At 39.3% G+C, this 27,521-nt stretch overlaps 1 protein-coding gene across 5 annotated transcripts in view; it reads right to left on the minus strand.

Moving 5' to 3' along the window:
- Positions 1-27,521, minus strand: part of RFX4 (regulatory factor X4) — an 86,936-nt gene that overhangs the window by 36,428 nt on the left and 22,987 nt on the right. For 3 of the 5 annotated variants that reach the window (XM_072335896.1, XM_072335903.1, XM_072335889.1), the window contains exons 3-9: positions 26,830-26,890; positions 21,526-21,649; positions 10,205-10,266; positions 5,301-5,514; positions 4,382-4,459; positions 2,283-2,446; positions 29-129 (exon numbers count right to left, since the gene is read on the minus strand). In XM_072335896.1, the coding sequence (XP_072191997.1) occupies positions 29-129; positions 2,283-2,446; positions 4,382-4,459; positions 5,301-5,514; positions 10,205-10,266; positions 21,526-21,649; positions 26,830-26,890 (804 nt within the window). Of the gene's footprint in view, positions 1-28; positions 130-2,282; positions 2,447-4,381; positions 4,460-5,300; positions 5,515-10,204; positions 10,267-20,854; positions 20,939-21,525; positions 21,679-26,829; positions 26,891-27,521 lie in introns of all 5 variants that reach the window. The other 2 variants (XM_072335880.1, XM_072335911.1) reach the window with 2 other exon arrangements.

Consider the following 27,521-nt stretch of genomic DNA (forward strand, 5'->3'; position numbering starts at 1 on the left):
TTAATAGGAGAGATTTGGCAATACTTACATTCAAACTTGATATTTCGTAGGTTTTCTGGCAAGTCATGGAGAGCTACTTTCAGCCACTCATCCAGTTGCTTTGCAAACTTTCTGATCACCTGTGTTAAACTTAGAAGAGAAATCAATACATCAGAACATATACTCTGAGTCTTTGACTGTGAACATGTGAAGACTATAGGTCAACACCTCACTATTATGCAGAGTTGCTGAACGTGCTTTGGTCTGTAGACATGAAGGAAAACTCCTGAAAACCTTTCCAGAAAAATGTAACACCACAGAGAATGAAAGTCTCTGTACTGTGCTGTATTGATACATACAAATGATTTTTTTTAAGCTTAAGATAAGATCATAACATATAAAAAACATAAAATCTCGTCTTTTTCAAATAAATGTGATTTTTCAAGCCTGGGATTTCAGGTCATTTGTCCCTAAATTTATATAAATGGACACAGACGCAAGTAAGTGAAACAATAACCAACCCTGCTCCAGACTGAAGCCAATGAGTGGGGGCTGTGACAGGCAGGAATTTCTAGACCATACGTAGGGGCAAAGCAAAACCTGCCTCCTGCCTTTAGCACTCAAGATATGTACACACTCTAGCACTCAAGATGCACAGACAGGGGAAAGATGTGAGGAACTTTACTTCATTCTGTCAGGCAGCCATTCTGTTTGTACTCCAACACACACTGCAGATGACAGAGGTGGTAAAATAACTGTTGCCATAGACCTGATCTGCTTTGCAAGGACACCTATGATAGAGGATGGATGGTATCTGTCCATCCTCTAAAAAGTGTTTTTCTCTGTACCGCCAACATTAATTCCCAGGAAGTTCCTCAGAGGATTCTGGCTGAGTCAGCAAGATTTCCTCCAGGAGCTTCCATTGCAGTGAGACCCTTCTTCACCCCCTCCAGTGCAGGCTATGGCTTAATAGCCACAATCTGGCCCTTTATATGCATTACAAAAGTCTATATTCACACTCAAGTCTCTCCTTATTTGCTATGAAAGAACTAAGCAGCTTGAGAAAAGGACTGCTGTTCTGTTTAATCCTTCCAATGAAATAGATTTTTTTTTGGGGGGTGGGGGGAGCTGAGCTGAGGGAGGGATGAAGGGCAAAGCCTGTAAAAACGTACATATCTTATCAAGGAAATCCCATGCTTATAACAAGTTTCTCATGGAAAAAAGAAAATACTTTGTCTGTACTTTAGCAGTCATACACTGCAAACAGCACTCACCAATTTAGGAGCGTAGAATGACATCTCGAAAACATTTGCTGTAATTAGAGCTGCATTAAAATCCTGAAGGCCAAATATATAAAGCCAATAATAAACTCTTAGAGGAATAAACTAAACAAATAATTTAACCTCATGAAAGCATCAAATAATACTAAAGATGAATAAATATTTAGAAAAAGGATGTTTCCTGATGTTTACATTGGGAAAATCAAAGGGAGGAATAGGTTGACTACGCTCAGTGATTACACTTTTTGCTCTGAAATGTTGATCTCTGTTCTATATGGTTGGGATTTCTTGGACTCAGATGTACTCCAGGTAGGAAGAGAAAAGAGAGCTCTACCTTGTGGATTGGCAAAGAAAACTGAGCACTGGAACAAAGAAGTCCAATACTTGTTAATATTAATGAAGTGACCCTAAAATAAGCCTGCATCTGTTCATCACAGTATAGCATTTAAATTAATCCAAGTTGTCTGAGACTTCTCAAGTACGATCTTTATATTTTCTGCTCTTGGCAAGCAGAATAACAATTGGGTTCCAGGAGTGTAAACACAGACTAATGCTTAGGTTGCAGTGCTTGAATATGCAAGGGACTATTTACAAACAGAGCAGCCAGGCCAGTTTTTGTCACTGTTGTTCCGAGTAGTGTCATGTTGCTATGCCAGATTAGCAAAAAAGTGTCTGAAACTGTCAGAAACAGAAAATGGAGGAATGTGTCATTCTGCAGCCTGCAGATTTTGGATATTCCCTGAAATCTGGGACGTGACTGTCGGCTTGATGTTAATAAACCAACAAGAAATTCTTATCCTTTATCACACAAAAAATGTCACGCTTTTCTCCACACAAGTGTTGATAAAATCAAAATGCTTCTTCACAAACATGTCAGCGTTCAGCTCCTTTGAACTGGTATGTGATTTAAACTCGGGTGGAAACAAGCAGCTTTCCGAGAACTGGCACCATTTGCAAAGAGAAGATACATAATAAAGACAGCTGAGCTATGTAGAAGTGGCCAATGCAGTCAGTTCTACTGACCTGTCGGGTAGTGCTTGCAGTACTGTTGGCATCAAAACTCCAGAAATTGCTTTGTACAAAATCGAGTCACAGACTCCAACTATATTCACTACAGTTGAAGAACCCAGTACAGGCAGCATATGAGGAGGCATCCCTTGCCAAAAGTGCAGAAGAAAACTTTGAACCTGCAATGGTGAGAAGGAGCAGGGACATGTGAGAGAAAATAACAGAAGGCCACACATACTTTTTTCTTTAAATGATCCTGTTTAGATATACAGCACAGATGAGGTATATTTCTTAACTAGAGAGGCTTATACTTAACCTGGCACAGAATGAGATAATGAATCAAAGGGCAAGGAGGCATTCTGTGCTGGAGCCAGGGTATGTTTTTGTTCCTACAGCTGAGAGGCCCATGGGTACCACAGTATTTTCACATTCCATCACACGAGTGTAACTCCCTGGCTTCCACATACCAAACCTTTTTCTTTCTGCTCCTGTATACAAAGCAATGAACCTAGGGCTTGGTGTGGGGAGGGACAGGAAGATAGTACACAGTGGTGAGAGCCAATAAATTATTATGCATCAATTTTGAAAAGAAACACTTTGGAGATCTTAAAAGCTGTTACAGTGACTAAAGAAAAAGCTGCAATGATTTCTTCTTTCTTTCTTCAATGAAGGAAAGTGGAAAAAGAATGGAGAAGGGCAAAAAAGATAATAGGGAGGAAGTTTCAGATACAAAATAGATGCATCTGAAAACTGTTGTTTAGGAAATACAGGTGTTACTAAGTGAACGATATGGTCAATTCTGCAGGGGTCAGCACACCAGCATTTCTATGTGATAACCTTTTTACACACAACCTGTAACTGCAACCAGGTGCAGTAAATAACATTTGTCATTTATATCTTGTTACTGTTCAGCCCCTTCTCCACCATTGATCCTGACTGATTCCCTGGAAGAAGATAACATCCTTCTCTGAAGAAAGTATTTGGACACTGATCCAGCAAAACCTTCTGAATACATGTTTTGGCTTGGAGTGAAAGGGCCAAGGGCTTGGGTTTTTTCTCTAATCTGTATATCAGATTTAAATACTTTTTTATGCTCCTGGGTTTCCACTTAAACGTGGATAGGAGAAGATCTGAGAGACGCATTGGAAAATGTGAAAAGAAGTAAAATAATACTGAAGAAACAGTTTTCCTACAAGGAAGAACTTAGATTGGTGCAATGGCTTAAGAGAGTCTCAGCTTTAAATCAGAGGAGTGGGAGAATTAGGGTGAGATAGAAAAAAGGAAGGAATTCTCTGCTTTAGTTCAGAATGCAGAGTCAAAAGACCCACTTCCTCCGATTTTCCAAGTTATATTTGAATGAGGCCCTCAGCATCTCTATAGTCAGATTTGCTTTCCTAGAAAAGAAGCATTTCTCCACATGTGATATAAAACATTGCAGTCCAGTAATGTTTGATGTTTGTAGCCATTCACCGCTAGTTATAGGACTGTATGCATGCATTACCAGAAAACCCTCAGATTCACCTTGAAATCCAGCAGGTACAAATCTTATCCATTTCTAATGAATCGTAGCAACTGTTGAGGAGTGTGTGTTCCTGGCTGCACTGCAAAACAACTGAGGAACTGGAGACTTTAGGTACATGTTTACTGGGATGTCTGGGAGGCTCTAGGCTCCCCAGCTCCATGCACACTGTTAACAGATTAGCAGAGAACACCATTTTGGCTGCGGCTCCTGACCTGTGTTTGTGCTGAACGCTCAGAGGAATTCCTTCAAACAAAGCTCAGTTCAAACTTAAAAGTTAGGAAAGCTGTGATGAATACACTTCTTGAGGTGTAAGATCTGGATTATCAACATCTAGTAAGAGGATATTGCCACCTTAATCCTAACGGAGAGTCAAGACCATTCCCACTGCTTTCATTCCTCTAACTCACATAGTGGTATAAGTGAGATTTAATGCTATCAATGATCTATGTACTCAAGAATAGCTATTCTTCATTATTCATGAAAAGGATTAGCCACCACAAAACCACGTTTATAATATTAAATTTAAAATAAGCTCTCAGATCCATTCATACCTTACGTATCATTAAGCTACAACTGCAGTTTCTAACCATACCTCATCAAAGTTTGCTCTTATTACAGTGTCTAGTATCCTCTGACAGTGAGTTCTGTACATCATAATAAAGGTAGAAACCTGAAAAAGAATGAGAGGGAGACACACAAAAGATCATTCTACTTTAAGAAATCTGCTTTAAAAGCTATCAGAATATAGAGCACAAAAAAGTACATTTTTCCTTACCTGTGCACAATTGCAAAAATAATGACATCAGAGTCTAGTTAGATTAGCTTTAACACAAGTTTTCTTCTTAAAGGTAAATTCTCCCTTTGAATTCATGAATTTTTCTATGTCAATGAGATTCTTCAAATGTAAGAGGAGCAAAAAACCTCAGTGAGATCAAAGACGAGAATGTGGCCCTAATTAGGACATAAAGGACTATAAAACTCTAGTCTTTTGTCCACTTTACATTGATACTACACATGTGAATAGCATCAGAAAACTAGTAAGCTCAGCCAAGAACAGTCAGGGCACTTTTGTCATAGGCGCAGACAGGATTCTTTTAATTTCCAGCCTAGAAGGATAAGAAATGCATTAAATTCCTCTCCCCACAAGAAAGGATCGGATTTGTTTTTCAGTTTGCCAACAAGTGGGTTCACATATTGCTAAAACAGAAAACAGGGGTCTTGTTTTTGGTGATTTAACCAGTTACCATCCAAGCCTTTCCTGCTGTATGTAATATAACTTTGAAAGAAGAGTGTGCGTAGGCTTTAGATATGCTCTACATCTGATAGCATATGTTGCTATACTAAGGGAAGATACTTACTATTATAAGAAGCAATGAAGCTCCCCATAAATAAAGTCAAAGCATTATTGAACTTAATCTAATTTAAAGTCTTTATATTTCAGACCAAGTTCTCATCCAAAGCAGGGAAAAAAAGATACAGGACAAGCTGAGAAAACATTTCCAAAGCGTTACCTTCTCCTCTGGCAGACTGGCTGGCAGATTTAGATCTTTGACATTTGGAAACTCTGGCAGTAACGTTCCCAGTTTGGATCGTGGTGAATATGCCACTGTCTGTTTGGTCACTTCTTTTTTTCCTGTTTCATTGACCCAGGCTGCTCCTTTTTTAGAATACATCACATCGTAATACTGTGAGTTTTCTTTCACTGCAATCCCATAATAATGGTACCTGATACACAGAGAGGTACATTTCATGAAGCAGATTGTTTAAAAGTCATTGTAAAAGGATATGGGAGTAAAAGAAATTGACAATGCTAATAATCTCTATAGCAAAACAGACCTCGTGATAGTTTCTGTATCATTAACAAGCATTGATTCAGTAGCAGAATATTGTAATAATACACCGGGTTTTCCAATATCTTTCTTTTGGTAAAAGCAGTTCTCTTCTGAGTTAATAAAACTGACTGTTGCAGGGCAGAAAATTAACAGAGTTCTGTGTTTTTTTCCTTATGATTTAAAAGCACGTCCTAAAGCTACTTGCTGGCAGAGTTGTGGTGTGCAGCTGCTCCTTTAGTTTAGCAATAAGCAGAGGTACAGCCCCTCTGGTCTGGCCCTTCTGTTGTTATTTCTTCTCAGACTGTCGAGGGCTGCTTTGATCCCTGAATAGCACAAGTCTTTATCACAAACAAACTGATCAGAAATGTTTCAAAACCTGAAAGCACCGCAATGAAAGGGAGGGGGGAGGGGGGAAGGGAAAGCACGTGTACTTGAAAGCAATGAACAGCAGAAAATGTACAGTTCAAAATGATGTGCCTTGTAACTTAGCATCATAATTGGTCTTACTGGTCTTGGATCAGCACAGGATACTACACTATGCCGTAACTCTGCCTGTGCAGAGCACAGTGGGTGTTACACGGTGTGGCTGCACTGCAAGGATGGACTGGTGGCCTTATGGCACATGGTTGTGCCGCGGCTTAGTATTATTATAGGTGTTAATGGGAGCACTCGTTATCCAAGCTAACCCTTGCATCAAAGCAGCAGAGAGAATCTCATTCACTCCATGATTTTGCTAACATTTACTTCACTTTCTCAGCTGTAAGCCCCATCACCACTTCAGCTAAATTTTTAGTGGTTTCAAAAGGCAGCACAAAATCATATTGCTCTTGTACCTTTGACTCTGTTTTCTTAAAGGGAATTTTCAGTCATCTTCCAGTTCTCTCCTTACAGCCTATCAGACCAAGATGAGACTTTCACTTCTGCATCCAGCTGTGGTGGGAGGAAAGGGGACCATCTCCAGATGTTTGTCACCCTCCCCAGACAGTTACTGTTTTTGGAGTGCTACAGGCAGATCAGTTCACTTGATTGCCCCTGGTCTGCTTTAGAAAAATCACCTGGCTTTACTAACATCAGTTCAAATAGTAAAAGAGCAGTGTCTAATTGATTACAGCTTAAGCTAAGGTGATCTTTTTTCTAGAGCAGCTTCACTCATTGACACGCAAATCAGTGCATGCTATAATCTCCAACAGAAAGTAGTGGCAAATAGCTGGAAGCCCTAATCTTGTCTACCAGCACAGATGGGCTGGGAGGAGGCCTGGGGAGCTGCAGGATTCTCGTATATACCACCCTTACCGTTTTGACTGAGGGCTTTCCATATGCATCCATGGATGCATCAATAAATGAAATAAAAATAAAAGCTGCCTTGAACTCAATATTGAATAATCCAGGGGAGATTTATTAAAATATTAATCTGACTTTATTTGAATAAGATTTCCTTCCTTCAATATCTTAAAAAGCCACACTATCTGCTCCAAATCTGCACGTCAGGGCTTAGACCGCAAGGTACATTCCAGACCAGAAGTCAGCCTCCAGATCCATCCTACTCTGTTACAGACAGCTGATGGCAAGTTTTTGCTTGGATACCATTGCTGTGCATGTCACATGTTTCACTGGCTTTATTTGAATAGGATCCTAACTGCTTTGTGCCTGTTAAAAGGACAATCCAAAGCGAAGGACACTGAGAGGGCTGATTCAGCCAGACATTACATGTGCCAAGCTACACCGAATGGTACACCAGCCAAAGAAGTTTGTTCTTTTTTGTTTGGGGTTTTTTTCTGGGGGGGGTTGTTGTTTTTTTGCTTCAGCAGTAGCAACTCCAGGTTGCAGTTCACACTCCCGGTTTGATCGCAGCTGTCATACATGAGCTGTGTATAACAGCCATACAGCCTGCTTTCTTACATCCTGTGAGCTTGGTATGTCTGGGGATGGGAAAATGGAAGGAGGAAGATATCTGGAAATGTGACCATCCCAAATGGCAAAAAATCACTGGTGCAGTTTACAGACAGTCTCAGCAGTTTTATGCTTTTCTTTAATCATTTCTAACAGCAAGAAAGAAGCAAAAGTGACAACAACTAACCAGCCACAATCAAACTGAAATCAATAAATAAGTCTTGAAAGTTTGATCTGTTAGGAAGCAACAGCAGAGCACACCACCCTTTTTGCAGTAAACAGAATAATCTTTCCTTTCATGGACCCACAATCTACAGAACAACAGTCTTAGAGAAAGAAGTTAAACTCCCTTCACACCATACAGTTCCTATTAGTTTAAGTTACCACTTGTGTATATAATTGAAGAGTTTCAAGCTTTAGTACAGAAAGAAATGAGCTTCTCTATTCAGATGCCTTCTCATGGCTCACCTGTGGTAGAACTCTTTCTAAGCTCAGCATGATAGAGAACAGCTGCACACTTACAGCAATAAAAGAGAAAGCTGCAAAAGAGAAAGCCTCACAACAGATGACCAAAAGTAGAATGCCACTGGAGCTCTGAACTTTGAAATGTTACAAGGGAGCCGTGCTATAAAAAGACTGAGTGTGAAGCCAGATGATCTCAGCCACTTCTGTGGTTGAGTTTCCTTGGCAGTAGCAAGGAAACGGAATGAAAATCATACTGGCAACAATTGGTCAGCACAGTAGGTGATAAAAGGACTGAAGTGTTAATGCATAAAGTAATTTATTTACATAACACAACTGAAATGCAATCAGATGTTTCTGAAAATAAAAACAGACCTCAGTTATAGCTGTGCTGGGTCTAGCAAGGAGCGTATGTGCTGGTGTATTCATTGCAAAGAAGCACAGTGTGCATGTGAGAAAGACAATGGACAGTGAGGTAAATTGAGAGCTGGCTGGCTGACAGAGCTCAGAAGACAATTGTAATCAGTGGCAAGGAGTCTACTTCGAAGCCTGTAACTAGTGGCGTTCCCCAGGGGTCAGTACTGGGTCTGGTCTTGTTCAACATCTTCTTCAGTGACCTGGATGAAGGGATAAAGTCCATCCTCAGCAAATTTGCTTGAAGCTGGAAGGAGTGGCTGATACACCAGTAGGCTGCACTGCCTTTCAGCAAGAGCTGGCCTAGATGATCTCCAGAAGTCCCTTCCAGCCTCTGCAATTCTGTAATATGCAGATGTGTTTATACCTCCCCTCTTCATTGGATCAAATTGCTTCTCTGTATGCTATAATCATTGAGGTGTTAACTAGGGATGAAGATGTAGGTATCCTCTTTTGGACCAGAACAACTCCATCTTATACCTACTGAGGCTGTGAAATTGGAATAACTATAATCTCTCTCAGAAGCATTATCAGAGACTACCAAGGACCTAGGATTTTGCAGAGCACTTTCAGAAATATCTTACTTGCTAGCTAGGGTCAGAACTATTGCAAAGACAGAATGAAAAGAGAATGAGACCTGAAAGCCTCCTCAGTAGGCATGCAGGTTAGGGGGAAAATATACAAGAACTTTTAAGTCTCACTGATTTTTAGCCCCTGAGAGCAAAGAGAGCAAAGACGCCCTCAGTCAGCTGATCAATGGCATCTCGTCTCTGAGAGACTTCTGAAGCTGATAGAGGAGCTCCAGTTTGGGAATATACCAGCGCTCATTCTTTGTTTAAACAGGAAGACAAATAACAAAGTTATAGCCAGGATCAGAATGACTTCATGGCTGACAAAGAGCACTGTCACAGGAGATATTCCATAAAGCAACCTGGGCATGTTTTCACCCTGTCTTTATGAGCTTCCATGTAACTTATATTCAGTGCAAAGCCCTGATGCTTTGAGTCCTGACCAATCAGGCTTTCCTAATATGCTGTTAGACTAATCCAACATTTACATGCGAGTGATTCCTGGTAGCTCTGAGTGATGTTATAGCACGTCTGAATTTATATTTGGGAAGGAATTTCAGATCTACTATTAGCTACTTTAAAAATGGCTGCTTTAGAAAAAGGTAAGAGAATCTCAAGATGAAGATATAAACAACTGGAAGATCCCAAATAGAATGTGAAGTGCGTTCTTCTATCTGAACCTATTTCTCATTCTGGAATGAACTATTAGGGAAAACTGTTTTTAGGGAGGTACCATCTTTTGGATAAGGCGATAAACTAATTCCTTGATCATGTAAGGAGATGTTGGATTTTGTTACACAGCAAAAACTGTGATTAAATCCAGGTCTGTGGACAATTTAAGTTTAGGCCAATATATATTTCTAGATAAATCCCACATAGCATTCCTCCACTTTTTCTCCAAACTTGAACATGATGTTAACCAGCTGTTATTTCCCAGTCACCAGCAGTAGCTCCGTTAGTGCTAAGTGTGAATGCCCTTTATGTCATGTAAAATGAGTTGAGAAGAGACAAATTGTAGGAAAAATATGGAAAATATTGCTGACAAATTCAGTAAAAGATCTTCATTGGATTATGCAGCCCTATCACCACTGAATCAATAAGACAGAGTAAAAACTACAATGGAAACTGTATCGGAGTTGGGTTTTAATTCCCCAACTGGACAAATCATTCCCTGATGTCATACTATTCTATTCAGTCAGGACCAGATGGGGCCCTGTGTGAGATGATAATACACCACACACTGCTTACTTCGATTGGCCTCTGGTTCCAAGTCTTCTCGTCGTTAGCTGTGGAAACTGTTGCCTTATTATCTGCAAATGAATAAAACTGATATTAGAAAGAAACGAAAACATTTGTTAATAATTCATTACAGACTGTTAAGACCAATAAGCAGAACAACTGTACTGCGGTCTCACCCAAGTACATGGGTAGAAAAAGCAGGAGAAAGCTTTTGATTTTTTCCAGTGCTGAAAAGGGGGAAATAGGCTTTTAAACTTGGCAGGATTTTATTTACTACCATCAGTTTAGATAAAGAATTTTATGGCATTACTGTTCCTTAAACCTCACACCATTTCTGCCTCTAAATGAAAGAAGGCTGTACTTAGAACTGACTATTCATTTAAATCTGTTTGCAGGATCAAATATCTTGGTTTACCTGCAACTAGAGGAAACTTTTGATGATAGCTTTGGAGGCAACATTTCTTTAGAGGCTTTCACAATCCTGCCATTGCACACTCCCTTTTGTAAGAGGATTCCATGAAAAGATACTGGCATTTGACAGCGCACCACTTCCACCAGGGAAAATTCACTGTTGCATTTTCTAAAGATAGGTTGTAATCAATTGATCTGCTATGGAAAACGAACGCATCTCAGAAACAGCAGGATATTGTCAAGAACCTGGGCTTCGGTCCATCAGCAGAGATTAAAAGAACACCGCTACTGTAAAAACAAAACTTCTCCAGCACCAGATGCATTTAAGGAAACAAATTAATGAATGTCAGTTGTGTAGATCTGCTGTCAGCCAGGCTACTCCTGATGAAAAAGCTCAGCTGGAGTTGCTGGAAAGGCAGCTCTCAGCACCTCGTGGGACCGAACCTGATTCTCGGTGTCGTCTGCAGCAGGGGCAAAACTCAGCTGGCAGAACAGTCATGCAAGAAAGAGCACGGTAAGCCTTGAAGATTCACTGACAAGAGAAATTTCTTTCTTTCTTAATCTGTAGCATATTATGTGCTTCCATAACATAAAGCGCTGTTTCCTATTTTGCAGGGGGTGGGGAGGAACAAGTAGAATTAAAGAACAGTGATACGAGATGGAATACGACTGTTCAAACAGAAGACAGCGTCAAGTAAAATTGATTAAATAGTATAGATTTTTTCCCCTGTGAGCCATTTTGCCACCGTGATAAATATTTAATCCTGATTGATGACTGAAAGCTCTGGAACATGTATTTGGATCAAAAGGTGCTTTATAAATAAAGATGTTACAATGTCACATATTCGACTGTTTCTTTGGTAATATATATATATATTTAAATCAAACATACAACTCCGCTTTCTTTTGCATCATGTAAAAAACTGACCTGCACCACGTTCTGAGAGCTTTGCACAACGTGGCTCACGTCAAAAATGCAGACTCAGACTCTCTGAAGGTTGTTCAGCTTTAATTTCTGGAGCAAAACTTCAGCAAACAGTAAAACACTTTTGTGGAGCTGTGAAAGTTCAGCCTAGCTGTTTGATAAATGAGCAGACAGGCAAGCAGCCCTTCTTTCTTTTTTTGTATGGATTCAATGAAGCCTGCCTAAAGAACACCACATGCTGTTCCAGCTACTGATCTAACATTCCGCAACATCTCAGCCTTCCAAATTCCCTTTAATTACACATTAATCCCACCCCTCTCTCTTTCATTTTCTGCAGACAGGGTTGGGGGCTCCACAAGGCTGTGGGAAAAAAGGCGGTGTTGAAGAACTACTTTCTGAGGATGGCTTTTTGGGTTAGGGGATTTTTGTTTTTTTCTTTTTTGGTGGCAGTTGTCATTCAGAAAATTCCATTCCTCTCCTAAAGTTGATTTTTACAGCAGCGGACTCAAAAGAAAAGCTAAGTATTACATTTACTTTCACCTCAATTTTTCTTCTTTGGAACAATGTGAACCCGTATTACTTTCAAAGTCTGCCTGGTAGTGATGAAGTGTTACAATGCACACTGTAAATGCCACTTTATGAACCATATGCCATGGGACTTGCTGGGGTTTAAATAAATCAGCCAATTTCTACATACCAGGGCAGAGGTGATGAGGAAAGGAGAATAACAGAGCAGATGATCAGATGATCTCTTTCTTTTCTTTGTTTCTTTTTTAAATTCATCATGCTTAAACAATGAGATACACCTTTCGGAACACAGCTGGAATGTACATATCTCTTAAAATGTTCTTTGCTAGCAATTAACAACAAAAATATCCAGCAAACCTCTGAAAGAAAACATCGGTATCCTTTGATCTAATGCTGTACGTATAGGATACATACAGCACAGCATACTCATGCTTTTTGCCTGTACACATTAGCATCAGTGTTTGTGACTGCAATGAAGCAAGTCAGGTAAGCAATGAACTAGCTGCTCGTATAAATGCGTTTACCTACACTTATGTGAATCCCTATGCAATGATATTCCCAAAGGCAGCGAGGATGCCCTTAAAGTAGAAAGAGGAAGTTGGGGCAGGCAGGACAAAGTGAAGTTCACAGTGCACTGAAGTAAATGGAAAAAGCAGAAGGTCCAGAAATTTGTTTTTAAATCGTGCTTTCATCTTGAAAAGTCTTCCAGTAAAACACACCATAATTGCATTTAATACGTATTGATTTTCTTAAGACCTACAGAGAAAATGAGTTAATTTTACATCTGCAGGGAAAAGGGGAAGGGTGTTCCTAGATGTCAGACAAGAAAATTCAGGTTAGGAACTCAAAACCAACTTGGATTCTTTTCCTTTCATCACCACTGTGGGGTTGCATAAGCAGAAACGAAGCAAGGCCTGACCATGCAGTTTAAACCTCCTTCTGAATGGAGCCCAGTCCCTGTTCTCACAGCAGTGCTGGCTCCTCAACAGAAGCAGCGTTAAAAAGATCTCATGGGTGGTATCCAAAGGACTTTTAGAGTGAAGAGGACTTTTACGACTGTCCTTCAATGGAACTGAAATTTCATCCAACATTTCTCTAAATTTACCACAAATCTGCTGAATAAAGGGATGCAGGCTTTGTATTTTCCAAGTAAAACTCCATCAAACTCACGTGGCATTACTTTATGCTACTTGGCTTTTTGTTTTTGAGACCAGGAGTTTCACCTGCAATTACCTATATCTGTCCCTCATATATTGATTTCTTTTTCAGTTACTAAACCTGAGTCCCATTCTCCCTCTCTTCATCTCTGCTGTGCTCAAGACCTGATCTCTCCTTCTGCCTATAGGAGATCTTGTTGTATGAATTTCCTGATTAAAAATAAAAATGCTAATAGCTTCTTTATCTTCCCACAGTTTCAGAGTTCTCTTGGTAACTGCACGCTGTGTACATCAGATACAGATATAAAGCAACACATATATAGTCTACACCTTCCAGTGGACTCACATATCCTGGTGTGTATTTGGCTAACCCATCAGGAGAGAATCCTGATGCATGGTGCAGGAAGAAGACATGGGAACCTTTCCCTTCAGACAGGCAGTACCTGCTCCACTCTGAATGCATTGGGCAGCCCAAGTGAGTACAGCAAGGAAAGACCTTCCCATACCTTTCTCCCACACTGAGATTACAGTGCTGATACAACATATATTGCACAGAACTTGGAGCTAACAGGATTTTTATCTAGTTTTGGCTGGTTTTGTTTGGTTGTTTTAGACATCTTAGTGTCTAAATAAATACATTAAAATTAAATATCTATTTATTTCTATTTTTTCCTCATTCTTCACACAGCAGAATCAAAATGAAATAAATTATTTAAGGATTCATGCAAAATAGAGAAATATTTATGAGTGACAATGAGAAAAATGCACTTCCTCTGTAATGGTCTGTACTGTAGTCCACACAACTTATTAACCTTAAGTATGGCTAACTGCAGGAGCTCTTCTGTTACCAGCAAATGGTTGCAAAGTTGCATTCCTTCATCCTGATGACTGCCAGCTGTAATTTCTGCCATTGCTCCTATCCTCATATCGCCAGCACTGAGACTCAAACACAAGCAGACACAGCCTCCCTTTTAAAATGAGAAGTGTATTCTTAATTCTGCCATCATCCTATGATCCATTTTTCCTTATTTTATTCACTACCAAACTGAGGACTTTGATTCCCAATTATTCCATTTAAATTATTCCATGAGGAGAGATTCTGAAACAAAACAGGAGGAGAAAAGCGTCCCATGCATTTGTCTTCGTGCTAATAAGGATGGAAGAAACCAGGGATGTCTGGTTTTTCCTCCCTCCTTGTGTCAAATTTTGCTCTGAGGGCAATAGACAGAGGAACACTTCAAGAAGTCATTTCCCTGAAACAGGTTGAGTTGCTGCTTTTCAAAACATACGTTTACTTTTTTAGGCCATCTGATCTAGAAGGACTTCTAGAACTTTCCAGAGTAATGAAATAGAAACAAATTAAGCTGCAACCCAGCATCTGATTGCTGCCAGGAGAAAGTGATTCCAAGATCCTCAAACAATGTAATCATTAATACCTGTGCTAAGAGGTACCTTTTGGAACAAAGGTGGCTTGGTGCAGGCTTGACAAGATACTACCTTGAGAAAAAGATCAGGAAAGCTTTTGTCCCACTGAGGAAAGAGAATTATCAAATCAGTCCATGACAAAATATCATTCCTGTTCCCCAGCTCCACCAAGCTGTGTGAAGAAAAGAGGCATGCTTATCTATACCTTACTCCTCACTCATTTACTTGCATAGTCCGAGGGGGAAGAGCACAGTGTGCAGGTGCAGCATTCTTGACCCCACATCTGCAGTTTGTTCTTATTCAGTAACCTCCCATTTCTCTCCACTCACTTGCATAACTTTACTGAATGGGAATTGGGAGTTGGACTTGATGATCTCTAAGGTCCCTTCCAACTCGCACGATACTATGATACTATGATACTATGATACAGTCTAGCTGTTGGATAAGATCTTTCTTCTAGCACTGACATTGCAAAGCCAGTCCGTGCCCAGTTCTGTCTGCTTTGGAGATTATACACCCTGACAAGCTCCATTTTTAGTGAAGCTTGAATTCATCTACGTACAGCATTGTCCTTCAGCAGTTCCTTTGGCCAGATGGAATTCAGCCTAAGGCACGATCAAATAGATTACTGCATCCCAGCAAAGCTGAAACACTGAACGCCCTGACTCACATGTCTTACTGAGTCACAGCACTTTCTGTGCTGCCTTGCTGAAGCCAAGCAGACCTAAAGCCCAGCACAACTCCCCCTGCTCTTTCCTGGTGCCAGCACACTTCCTGCCATCACACCCAGCCTATCTGTGGGAAAAGGCTGAGCGCCAGCATCCCTGCACTCTGGCAGACCCTGTGCTGTAAGAACAGCCTCTGGGACGTTCTGACAAGGCATGAGGTAAAGCAACCCAGAGGCTACTCTACTCACACCGAAGGTCTGAGTGGAAACCAGATGCTTCAAGTCTGTTAAAAAAAAAGCCTTTGCTAGAGGGCAAATCTTTGGGAAAGGGGAAGCCTATCCAAAGAAACTGCGGTGTCCTTGTTGGTTTTCCTGCTTCCCAAGCTCAAGGGGAAAAGACAGTGGATGGCAACCTGTAATAATATGAGGGATTTGTGAAGCAGAGACAGGGGAGCAAAGAGCCTCCTGTGCTGCCACTCTTCCCACAACGGTTGACATGTTGCTTCTGGGACTATTACGGGTTTGTGAGAGGAGCTTGACCTAGAAAACTTGGAATCAGGAAAAAATGTCATATTATTATATATTTATTATTATTATTATTACTATTAACTGTCCTTCAGTCAGGCTGTAAAAGAGGTGAAAGAAAAGCGGGGATTGCTCAGACAGTGCTGACAGACCATCCTTCAGTACAATAACAGAAACCACATCCTCAGCTTTAGATTGATTTCTGCCCCATTCTCTCTCTCTTTTTTTCCCCCCTATATTGACTGTAAAAAATGAGTATAGTAAAAAACCATTCCTGATGTAGTAGCTGTCTGTAATAAAGCACTTACTATTTCAGTCTGATAGAACAGAGCACTAAGAGTAAATTTGGAATTGGTTTACACTTACCTATGAGGCTACTTAGGGGCAAACTGGGAGGACAGGGTAAAAAATGCATCTCTAGAAGTATCTCTGTATGCACAGCAGGCAATTTCCAGATGTGTAAATTTCCATACAGAATCCAAACACATAGTAATGTCATTATCAATAAGATTTCAAAGAGGCTGGTCTGTCCTTTTTTGAAGTCAAATATATCCAGTATGATGGGATGAAACCGTAAATTCTCTCTATGTTATTCATGCTCGGAGGAGCAGTCCTGCTGGCAAAACTTCTGGGCATAGCGACAGTGCATAGTGATAAAAGAAGGCACTGGCTGGTACAGCTTGTACCGCCCTGGAGCTAAGCAAACCGTATTGAAACATTTATTTTTTTTGCTAGTGTAATTGTGTCTCAGTCCATTATTTTTCAAAAATGTAAAAGATCCTCCTGTCATGGTTTTGCAATGTTGTAATTTTGCTATCAGTATTCCACATCATAACATCATGTTAAGCATAGATAATTTTGATAAATCTGCTGCTCACAGAAAGAAGTCTGAATGTCCCAGAGAACACCACGGTCAGTCATATGACACGGACTCTATATAATCTCACTTCAGTGCTGGACTCGCTCTCTTGGATCCTGCCAGCCATGGGGGAGTGTGTGGAAGCGTTCCAGCCGTTTCGCCTAGAGTTACAGTAGGCCTCTCGGTTTCGGGTCTCACTCTCTCTTATTTTACTTGATTCGTTAGCCTTAATTCCAATTATATTGCATTATATTGTGTTATTCTGTATTCTGATATAGTATTGAGTAAAATAGTGTGCCTCCTTAGATCGTTGCCGCTGTATTTATTTTCTTTTTCCCTGTTTTCTTTTCCTTTTGGGATAGTGGCCCTGCAGGCCGTCTATACCCCTGTCATGGGTGCAGGTAGATTTTAGGGTAACCTATGACACCTTCCTAACCAACGTTATAAATCTGTTGTGGGACCCACTTCCTTCTCTATTTATTAAAATAAACTTACAGCAAAGCCATTCAGAGAGCAGTGAGATTCAGGTAAGCGTGCACCCACATTGGAAAAGGACCTAAGGCTGAGGAAGAAGCAGCCTGCAGAATGTCAGCATCTTTCTTTCATTTTCTATTCAAATATCAATTTACCTTGTCAAAAGACAAAGCAGAAAACAAAAACAAAAGAGGAAATTATTTAACCTCCAGGGGGCATATGGGAGTTATGGGAACAACTCTAGGATGCAAAGGAGAGGTTGCACCATGAGAAATTAAGCGTTCTTGAAGTGGTGAAATGAGAACTTGGGTGTTAGAGGCAACTGGTGCGTAGGGGAAGATTACATCTTCAAGAGGTTCAATTAAGACTAATAAAGGTCATAAAGAGTCAAAAGAGAAACAACAACAATCAATGTTGGCTGAGGAAACAAAAGCAGAAGAGAAGCTCAAGGACTTACCACTTGGGCCAGAGTTAGCACAGGTAGGACAGAATCAAGAAGTCTTACATAACCAATCCATAAGCAACAGTTCCCGGGTAATTCATAGCTCAGTGTCTTAATTATCGCTAATAGTATTCATTATCAGTAATATTTTATGTTAGCATGTTGCTCAGACAAAAACATACGCCTGCTCAGCCCTCCCAGCTACAGGCAGTGGCAGAACTTCCAGCTGGAGGAATCTTAAACCACTCTGTAATAATAAACCAGGTAATGTAGCTAAAAACTGGCTGATGTTAGTATGGACAGAACTGGCTGTAATGTTCACACCTTACTTGGTTAAGTAACGAACTAAAATACTTGGCTAACATATTAAAGCTACAGCTTCCTTTGCTATATAATATTACTGTATTATCAACACCAGAGCCTTATTTTATATGTACTTTAAGTGGCTTACAAATACAGGTTACTTTTTAAAAGGTGTTTTATACAACAATTCTGTTTTTCCTCTGAGTACCTTTCTTGCTATTAGCCAGATTTCCTAAGGAAATGGTCAATGAGGTATTACTGTATCTCTGCAAATCTCTCATCCTCACTGTTTCTCACAGCAAGTTTTGTGCCAGTAATCCAGTATTACCAAATGCCTATGGTGCAGTCCACATCCTAGATATGCAATAATTAACCCTGGCTGGATAATGGGGATAGCAAATTGAAATTAAGGCTGAAGATGACAGGTTGACAATTGGACTAGGAGATCTCAGTGTTTTTTTCCCACCTTAAATGATTCTGTGGTTCAAAGACAATACAGGGGAAAAAGATGAACCTTCGGGTGAGCCGTCTGGCACTGCTTTATTGGAGAACTATGAGTATGAGACTGGGAGTCAACACTGCCATTGCTCTCAACCAGCCAACCTATGTGCTACTACTTGTCCAGCTGCCTGGGGAGATGAAGGAGAGACACAGACAAATAGATATAAGGGAATCTAAAAATAACAGAGAAGGAAGGTGCAGCAAGTGTATAAGAAACCTGGAAAAAGAAAGATCTCCACACACTGACCTGGCCCTGGAAATAATTGGAAGTACTGCAGGGAATGAAGAGAGAAGACTTAAGTACAGCTCTGGATTTTGGGAACGTAAGAGATGGTAAGAAACAAGGTCCATTAGTTCACCTGTTCACCAATGATCTATTTGCGTTCCCTTCTATACTTTGTTGTGGAATATTTCACTTGCATTACGGTTAAGCTTTGCCCACAGAATCTTAACCTGGAGAAATCATTTGCAGGCAAGTTTTTTGTCTCAAGCAGTGTCTTCAAAAATGAAATGCTGGGTTAATTCAGATGTAACTGAGTAACGATTCATTAGGATGTTCCTTCTTACAGATTGTTTTCATGTGCTGAACTCTGTGTCTCTTTCTGAATACTATCAGTCTGTTGAAGGAAAAGCCTAAATGTTTAACATTGCCCACAGAGCTAAAGTTCAAAGATGAATCATAAATTTAATGTAGGCTCTTGAAAGGCGAACTGTCTACAGTTTCACAGAACAACTAACCTCTTTCTCTGTGGAAGATGACAGCTGCAGGGCTCTTGATGATTGCCAATGAGGAAGAACATGGCTGGGGTCTCTGTTTCAGCAGCTAAGAGCAAAAGTCCTCAGATAGCACCTATTTCCCTGCTCTGCCTCCAAGTTATTTATGCAGGACATGCTGCTGATATGGTATTTAAGTCACATGATAACAATTTGTCATAGTTTTAGCTGAGATAGAATTGTTTTTTTCAGAGTGTTTGGTATGATGCTATGTTTTGGTTCTAGGAGAAAAGCAATGTTGATAACACACTGATGTTTATAGCCATGGCTAAGCATTGATGCAAAAGCCAAGGCCATTTGTAGGCAAGGATCAAAGGAGCTGAGAGGGAAGAGAACTAGAACAGCTAACTTAAAATGGCCAAAGAGATATTCTATGCCATATGACATCATGTGGAATGAGTTTTGAAGAGGGTTGGCCATTCCTATCTATGTCTCTCTTCTGCTGCTCAGGGGGTTAGTTGGGTATCAGAAGAATCAGACTGCAAATTATTGGCTATGTGATGTGCGTGTGTGCCTTTCAGATCATCATGAGTGTGAAGGACAATTTTTTTAGCAATTATGCATCTCACAGAGGCACTGAGGTCACACACCTATACAGAAACCTCAGTTTCCAGATCCAAAATGGCCATACAAAACATTATTTTAGGACGGGATTCTGTATGGGTTCATCTCCACAGAAAGGGAAAACAAACTTTGTAGATCTCTGTGTCAGAACTAACTCTACTGCAGCTAAGTGGAAAACAGCCTATGGGAAAGAAAACAAAACAAAACAAAAAACCACCTTGATTTTTAGATGGAAGATACTGTACCTGTCCTGCTAGGCTGAGATGACCCTACTGCCCTACTGACAAAGTGCATATGTATGAAGGCAGGGAGAAGGATGGAGTAGTATACATGATGACTGGACTGCTGCATGTTGGTGAAATCATGTTGTGATGAAATAATCACAGGTTATTGCACTCCTTACAATTTAGGGACGTTTTCAGTAGCAGCAAAATAGCATCATGTAAATACTACCTACATCCCAAATGTGTTAGTCTGCAAGAAATCTGTTTCTTGTTCTCACTATTCAAAAATTACACGCTGTGAGTTCACTTAACTGCTGGGTAGTAATAATACATAAAATGAACAATTTCATTCATAATATGGAGTGTATTTAGAAAGAAATCTAACATAGAATCAACAGTGCTGTGCAGGTCTTTATGATGTGATTGTAATGTTAAAATATGGCACATTTTACTTGTCTTGTTCAACTGCCAACATAAAGATGCACTACAGAAAATGGCACCTCATTAAATACATTCTTCTCCTTTGTCTACTCTTTTCACAGCCACATACCCTAAGAACATATTCCCCTCTTTGAATACCCAGCATTTTTATGGAATAAATGTTGTGAACACTAGAAGGCTTCAGACTGATGCTTGTAAGCATCTCAAAAACAGTGACAAACTCTACATTTTGTCTAGAGACAAGTTTTAAAGACCAGTGACACGCTGGAGAGTAAAAACATGGTCTTAGATAAAAAATTAAGAATATAAAATATCATCTTATTTTCTACTGAGGAAACATCATCTTATCAGAAATTCCAAAATAAGAACTTTGTATAACATCTTAGCCACTCCATACTGTATGGTAGTGAGGTACAGCGTAACCCTTTACTGCTCACACCTGTGCAATGCACTGCTGCATCTGTACAGACTGCGTCTCCAATTCAGACTGGAAATAACCACAGTGACTCTTAGAAAAGCTGGCCTGGAAAGCAGAAGCACAAGAATTGCAGTACAGAGTGCATCTGCAGGGTCTCACAAATGCTTTGGATGCTTTTGGGATTTGCACATCCAGAGGCACTCTACTTTCTCCATCATGGATTTGCCAGTCTGTTCCCATATTCTTAATTCAAGGATCTCCACACCATGCTTACAAGAATGGCAAAGATAGACCCAGAATTAACTTATTGATACTTAACCCTTCCGGGTATTTGTTTGTTTGATTATTTTTGTTTTAAATATACATTTATTAAAGCACTACATGTCACAGTGCTTAGACTGGGTTGTAGTTGACTTCCAAGCTGCCAATACTGTATAACACAACTGTCAGATAGGCTGGCAACACCAATGCTGAAATCATCAAAAAAGTAGTATATTCTGCAACGCAGTCACGATGAAAAGTGATTCCAACTTTCCAAATACTTAAAATCTTAGCCTTTGCCTCATAATCTGAATTGTAAGATGTTTTATTAGTATATCAGTATCTCTAGCAGTAAATGACAGTTCTTCTTTAACCCAAATTCACCTGAAGCAGGTGAGAGCTCGAGGTATCATAGTGCTCTTTAGACTCACCTTCCCAAAGCTGGCAGCATTAACAGGTTGCGTGTCGTTTTTCTCACAGAAGTCCAAGTAATGCATGTAGAGAGCACTTCGAGGAATGCAAACACCTTCCGCAATCTCATAGTTCTCCTCCAACCTTAAAAAGCAAATATCAAACAGAGAGCACTGCAAGTATGTTGGATGTCCTGTATGGTGGACTGTGTGCAAAGCTGCATCTTTAAGATCAAACACTACAGCTTCTGCTTTTCTAGTCACTTTTCCCTGTTTTGTTTGTAACTACAAAGTCCAATTAACTTTGACAAAGCTTGCTTATAATTTGCTTTCTGCTTTCAATCGAGTATGTAGATTGTTAGTTGCTAGTGTCAATAGGAGATTTGCACAAAGGAACATTATTCTGTGCTCATGCTCCAAAGTACTAATCTTTTGAAAGACATACTATCACATAACATCTGTTGAACGAAACCAAACATTTGGTGATGGGCAGCATTTCCCTCATTTTTACAGGACAGGTCACCATTGGTTTCATGACATCTTCTCAGTCCTGTCCAGCTGCAAAGTTCCTTACCTGGAGGAAGCAAGTTGTTCGTAAACACCAAAGAATTTGCACAAAATTGTATCTGTAGAATCATTTCTCTCTGTTGTTGATTAAGTGAAGAAAACAAGAGTTCATGATCTGCTGAATGCAGTAGGAAAATACCATCCTCCCTCGCATTGTAGAAACTACCATAACTCACACATACAAACAACCATGACATTTTAAATTATGCATCACATACGTGAATAAGAAACTGCTTAGAGTTTAAAATATGGAACCGTAGCCATTGTAAATCTATAGATTAGAAAAATATTCATCTTGAAATTACATTATTATGATTGCTGACCCAAAGAATTTGAAGAGTTCTTCACATATACTCAACTTTAAAACCTCCATCTTGTCACCCATGGTAGCATTTCTGCTTTTAAGTCGCAAGTGTGCTCATTTGCCTTGCTGGCTGAGAGAAGAAAGGGGGTGCAACATCTTTTACTAGAAAATAAATAGATTCTCAGAAATCTCCAGCTTTACAGTAAATAGGACCCTGTCATTTGATAACTGTACAATACCTTTTCAAATATCTAGTTTCACTCTTTCGTTGCCTCTTCCAGGTCCTATCCTCCTTCCATTTCAGTTATCATGATCATTTGTGACTGCAAACTATTTTAATAAGATATCCGGCTAGATGAATGGAATCAGTTTGTATGGGCAACATCTATTCTTCCTTGGTTTCTACAGGAATATCATCACGGCATCTTTCCTCAAATTCATAGCGCTTTAACAAAACCTTCTTTCAAAACGTGGAGAGTTCGTTTGTATACTATAGCTGCTAATTGGAATGTCAGCTTCCGTGACCAAGACAGGACAGAAAGAAAAGCAGTTAATTATTTCTGCTCATATCTGATGAATTTTTCTCTTTTTCTCCTCTCTTTCACAGAGAATCATTAGTCTGACACTGAACAATGCTCCATTATACCTGAACTTTTTTTTTAATGATCAAAACCCCATCTTGCTCCACTTCTTTTATTTTCCTGTCTTTTATTTAACAACTTTATCATGTTTTGAATTCAGCCTCATTCTACAGTGTTGTAGAAAGATAATGAACTCAACCTGCTACCTAACAAATTGCTATCAGAAATAATGTATATATGACATTTTAAGTGTCCTAATAAAGCCATGTGAAATCCAGTAGTTCACAGTAAGACCTTTTGTACCACTACAGTATAGCAATAAAACCCCTAAATCCTTCCACAATTGTGATAATTTTATCTGTCTCCATTAGTGTTCCCCCCTTTATATTTATGGACTTCTAGAATAAATGACATTATTATATATCAGAGTTGTGTTCATAGTGTAGACATATTTCTAGGTTGGAAGGTAACAGAACAACTGTGATGTTATCATTTCTAATTACATAAGGAATTCTAGAATAGATAATTTTGATGTATTATAACTGTTTCTACAAAACTGCTACCCTTGGGAGAATCCATTGGCTAGCTTTACTTTCTTCTTTTTCTGTTCTTTTTTGGTATGTTGTAGAAAATACAATTGTCTTTTGTTTGCTTCACTTTCACAACACTGTTATTATTTGGTGCACCTATGTTGTAAGCCACCAAACTGCATGGACTTGGGCCGTCTTGGCTTTTGATAATTCAGCGTTGAGAGAATTAAACGCACACAGAACTGAAGTAAAATTACACTACAGTTTGGTCAACCAGCTTGCCAGAAATGTTTTAAAGAAGTGCTTAGCAAGCTGTAGCTATGCAGATAATTATGAACACAGGAACAAGAGAGAAACACAGGATACTAGGTATTTGAATGTTCATGCCTTAACAGTTAACATTCAGGCTGGTGTATGTTCCTGGGTGATAATTTGGCAGAATGACTACATTTACAGTGTTCAATGTACTTCCCATTTGGAGAGGCATAAGTATTAAGGATAGATCCCCATGAGATTGATGTTGTTCTCTCTTTTCATTATGATGTCAGACAGGAAATAAATAATAAAAGACAATATGAATAATATGACAAAAATTATGTATTTCCCTTAAGACTTGCTTCATTTTCCCTGCCACTTCCTCCTTTTTCCTTGCTACCGACATTTCCTCTGTTTCTTTTCTCCACTGCTCCCATGACTTCATTATCTATGAATGACAGTAGCACTGTACAGTAAAAAACAGTGACAGGAGACAAAGGTGGTGCTTCCGTTTGCCAGAGCAAGGTTATTTCAATTTAGCCTTGGAACCTAGGCAGTAATTTACCCCAGAACCTCCAGCACTTGAACCCTGCTTAGAGATTCCTGTCAGAGGGGAGGATGAATGCTTAATCAAGGCATTTTCAGGTAAATTTCATTTTTCATCTTTTCTGACAGTGCAAAAACTTGATCTGAGCCCTGAGAAAGAAGAACCTTCAAGCAAGTAAAGCCAGACCTGAGGGAAACACTCAGTGCAGCTTTGATACAGTGCTGACCGCAATCATTTACCAACCCATGGTTTGCTATGTGCTACCACAGTACAAATAACTTGATGGTAATGTGTCTGGCCTTCCAGAAAAATGGAAACTTGACATCTTCGCACAAAGCAAGCTTTCTACTTTATAGCATTTTGATCCCAATGCTTGATCTTCTAATTGTATTTAATGCATCAAATGCAGAAGCATGGTTTCTCCAGTCAATGCCAATTCAAAGCTGCAGTACAGAGGCAGAAAAGCATATTGAAGCCAAGAGAAAATTTCTATTTGAGACAGCTACTAAGCTGGAAAGCTGTTACCTGTAGGTCTATTAATAAGTGAGTAAATCATTCAGTTTGACATTAACTAAAGAAGTTAAACTTGAAAACGTCAGTGCTTTCTGTTTTCTCACGTGTTTTGAATGGAAAATTGAATGAAGAAATTTGCAGATGCTCCAGAAGTCTCAAAAGGGACAATGTCCAACCTACCTAAATGCGTAGGAAGCATAACACAACAGGCAGGAAGTAAACCAACCCACTAGCAAAGGGGAAGGGAAGATGATGTAAGCAGATTTTCCCTTTTTGTGTGTGTGTGTCCAAAATTCTGGGATTCTATTGCAAACACTGCTGAATGAGTATTAGTGTTTGCACCACGTTCCAGCAGGACTCAATATCCCAGGAGTTTAGGGATTTACTAATCTTTATGATTGAGGAAGCTTGAAAGTATCTGGCAAAATACCGTTAACAGTATTTGCATGTTTTCTGTTGGGAACAGTATCACTGGCATGTTCTAATTAACTCTGACTTCTTGGCTACAATGCTATTTGCTCCTGTGGAAAAGACTCTTCATTGTCTCTGCTGCAAAATAAACTCCGTTCTGAGTTTGGACTGGTAAGCCATGGCTATTATTTGATTTTATCTAGATCATTCTAATGATCCTGTTTGAACTGGATTGAAGTAGTTTAGCTGAATAATAGAAAATAAAAAAATATATCTACATCATTTCTGTACTACTTCAATATCTTTTTCTCTATAGTCACTCCCCTTCTTTATTCACATTTCCTAAGCTCCTGAAAGCATCTTGGTTGTACAAATATGTAACAAGAAGTAATCATTCAGAACTAAGAGACTTTGCTTATATTTACATATCTCACTATTTGCACTGAAAGTGTCTGCAAATCCAGACAGGCAAAATATTGAATATTTGCAGCAACATATTTTGAATCCTCCTATTGATTTTGGTGTTGTTTTTTTCTTTGTTTGTTTTTTCATTTGTTTGTTTGAAATCTAAAATTTAACTGATCAACTTTGAAGAGAAGATAAATGAAATTGTCTGAATCTCTTGAACCGACTGAGTTATTCTTTGCTATTTGTTTTGTTAGGTTTCTCAAGAGATTAATAGAAGAAAAAGAAATAATTTTTCTAACATTCTCTTATAAGAAAAAAAAGTCCAACCTAGTCCTAAAAGAGCTACCTACAGGTGAAGCAAGGGCCTGTCTTTAAAGGACTTTGAGTAATCTAAGGAGCATGAGATTTCAGATAGCACACTCTGAGGCTTGGAAGACTTCTCTGCAATAGATCTCTGTTATGCCAGATAGAAGAACCTCCTGGAAGATGACTGATCACTTACAATATGATGAAAGATAAAACAGAATTCAAACCCTTAACTGAAGTGAAAAGTCAACAAAAGTTTAAGAGATAGTCAATAGAAAAAGATGTCAGAAGTGTGTGTAATGTTACAGATTGCCCATTACTTCCACAAATTACAGTATAGTAATGCAGAATAGTACTTATTCATTTTCCATAGCACAATAGACTGACGCCCAAACTTTCCTCCACCTGATCCCATCTCTCTCTCTCTTTCTAATGATCTATTCTTTTAATCCTCACTAGATTTCTAAGGGGGATTTGACAAACAAATCACACCTCTTATTTCATCTTCTGTGCTAAATGTCAAAGATTTCATTCTAGTAAAACAGAAAAGGTAGACATCATCACACACTGAAGCAATCATAAGTCTCGAACAAAATTCCCTGTATTAGTTTTCTTTTTGTAGTAAGTACAACAAAAAGGACGAACCACAAATTACCAGCTGGCAAGGTAGCAAACAAATATGCCAACTAGGTTTTCTAAGCTGTATCAGAGCTCTCTTACGTTCAAATAAATCTCATCAGAGTAAGGTATTTGTTGAGAAATATTACACAGAACGCTAGTGAGCAAAATAAGTACATGCTTTAGAATTCTACAATATGTCCAAGATCCCTATTCACTTCAGTTCAAAAAAGGATAAGGAAAGATGCTAGCAGGTCGCTTTGTGTTTTTTCAAAGGCGTCTTACCATTGCAGAGTAGCGGGAGTTGAGTGTGGTTTCGATGCTCTATTATTTTCTTTTTCCTCATCTGTTAAGAAACAAAAGAATACTATTTAATTTCAGTGAGAACTGCTCAGGCAGTGTGAAGTGCTAAGTTTTATCTGGTAAAAAATGTTCTAGAGTGTCAAAGCTTTCCCAAGTTCTGGCTGAAGAGTGGAAATGTAAATATCGCTGCTCCCTAAGTTATTACCTACAAATACTGCTTAAGACAACAAAGCCTGTAAACTTCTCTCTCAGCAGGAGTGGGGCGTTGTGTAGAAATGATGACATTGGAAATCATAAGTGAGTATAAAAAAGAAGAGAGAATCTTGAATCTCTAGCAACATTTACAAATGGAAAAAACTTTCATCACCTTTAATGGTACAAAAGAAAAACAGATCTATAGAATAATCCCTATTAAACTGTGATTTGCGGTGTATAAATCATTCCTAAATGAAAGCTGAGAGTCTGAAGCACAATCAGCTTCTCCAGAAGGCGGTTCTATGGTAAACACTGTTGCTTCAGATACATTTGGCTATATTCACAGCTTTGTGCTCAGTGAATGCACTAAGGATAGAAAGCTTTGGTACCTAGATGAGGTAAAACCACCGTATCATTACACTGCACTGCCAGTTTCATTTCTTCGTGCAATTAATTGTTAGAAATTACTTAAGCCAACT

This window comes from Excalfactoria chinensis, chromosome 1 (assembly GCF_039878825.1).
Source record: "Excalfactoria chinensis isolate bCotChi1 chromosome 1, bCotChi1.hap2, whole genome shotgun sequence".
NCBI classification, from domain to species: domain Eukaryota; kingdom Metazoa; phylum Chordata; class Aves; order Galliformes; family Phasianidae; genus Excalfactoria; species Excalfactoria chinensis.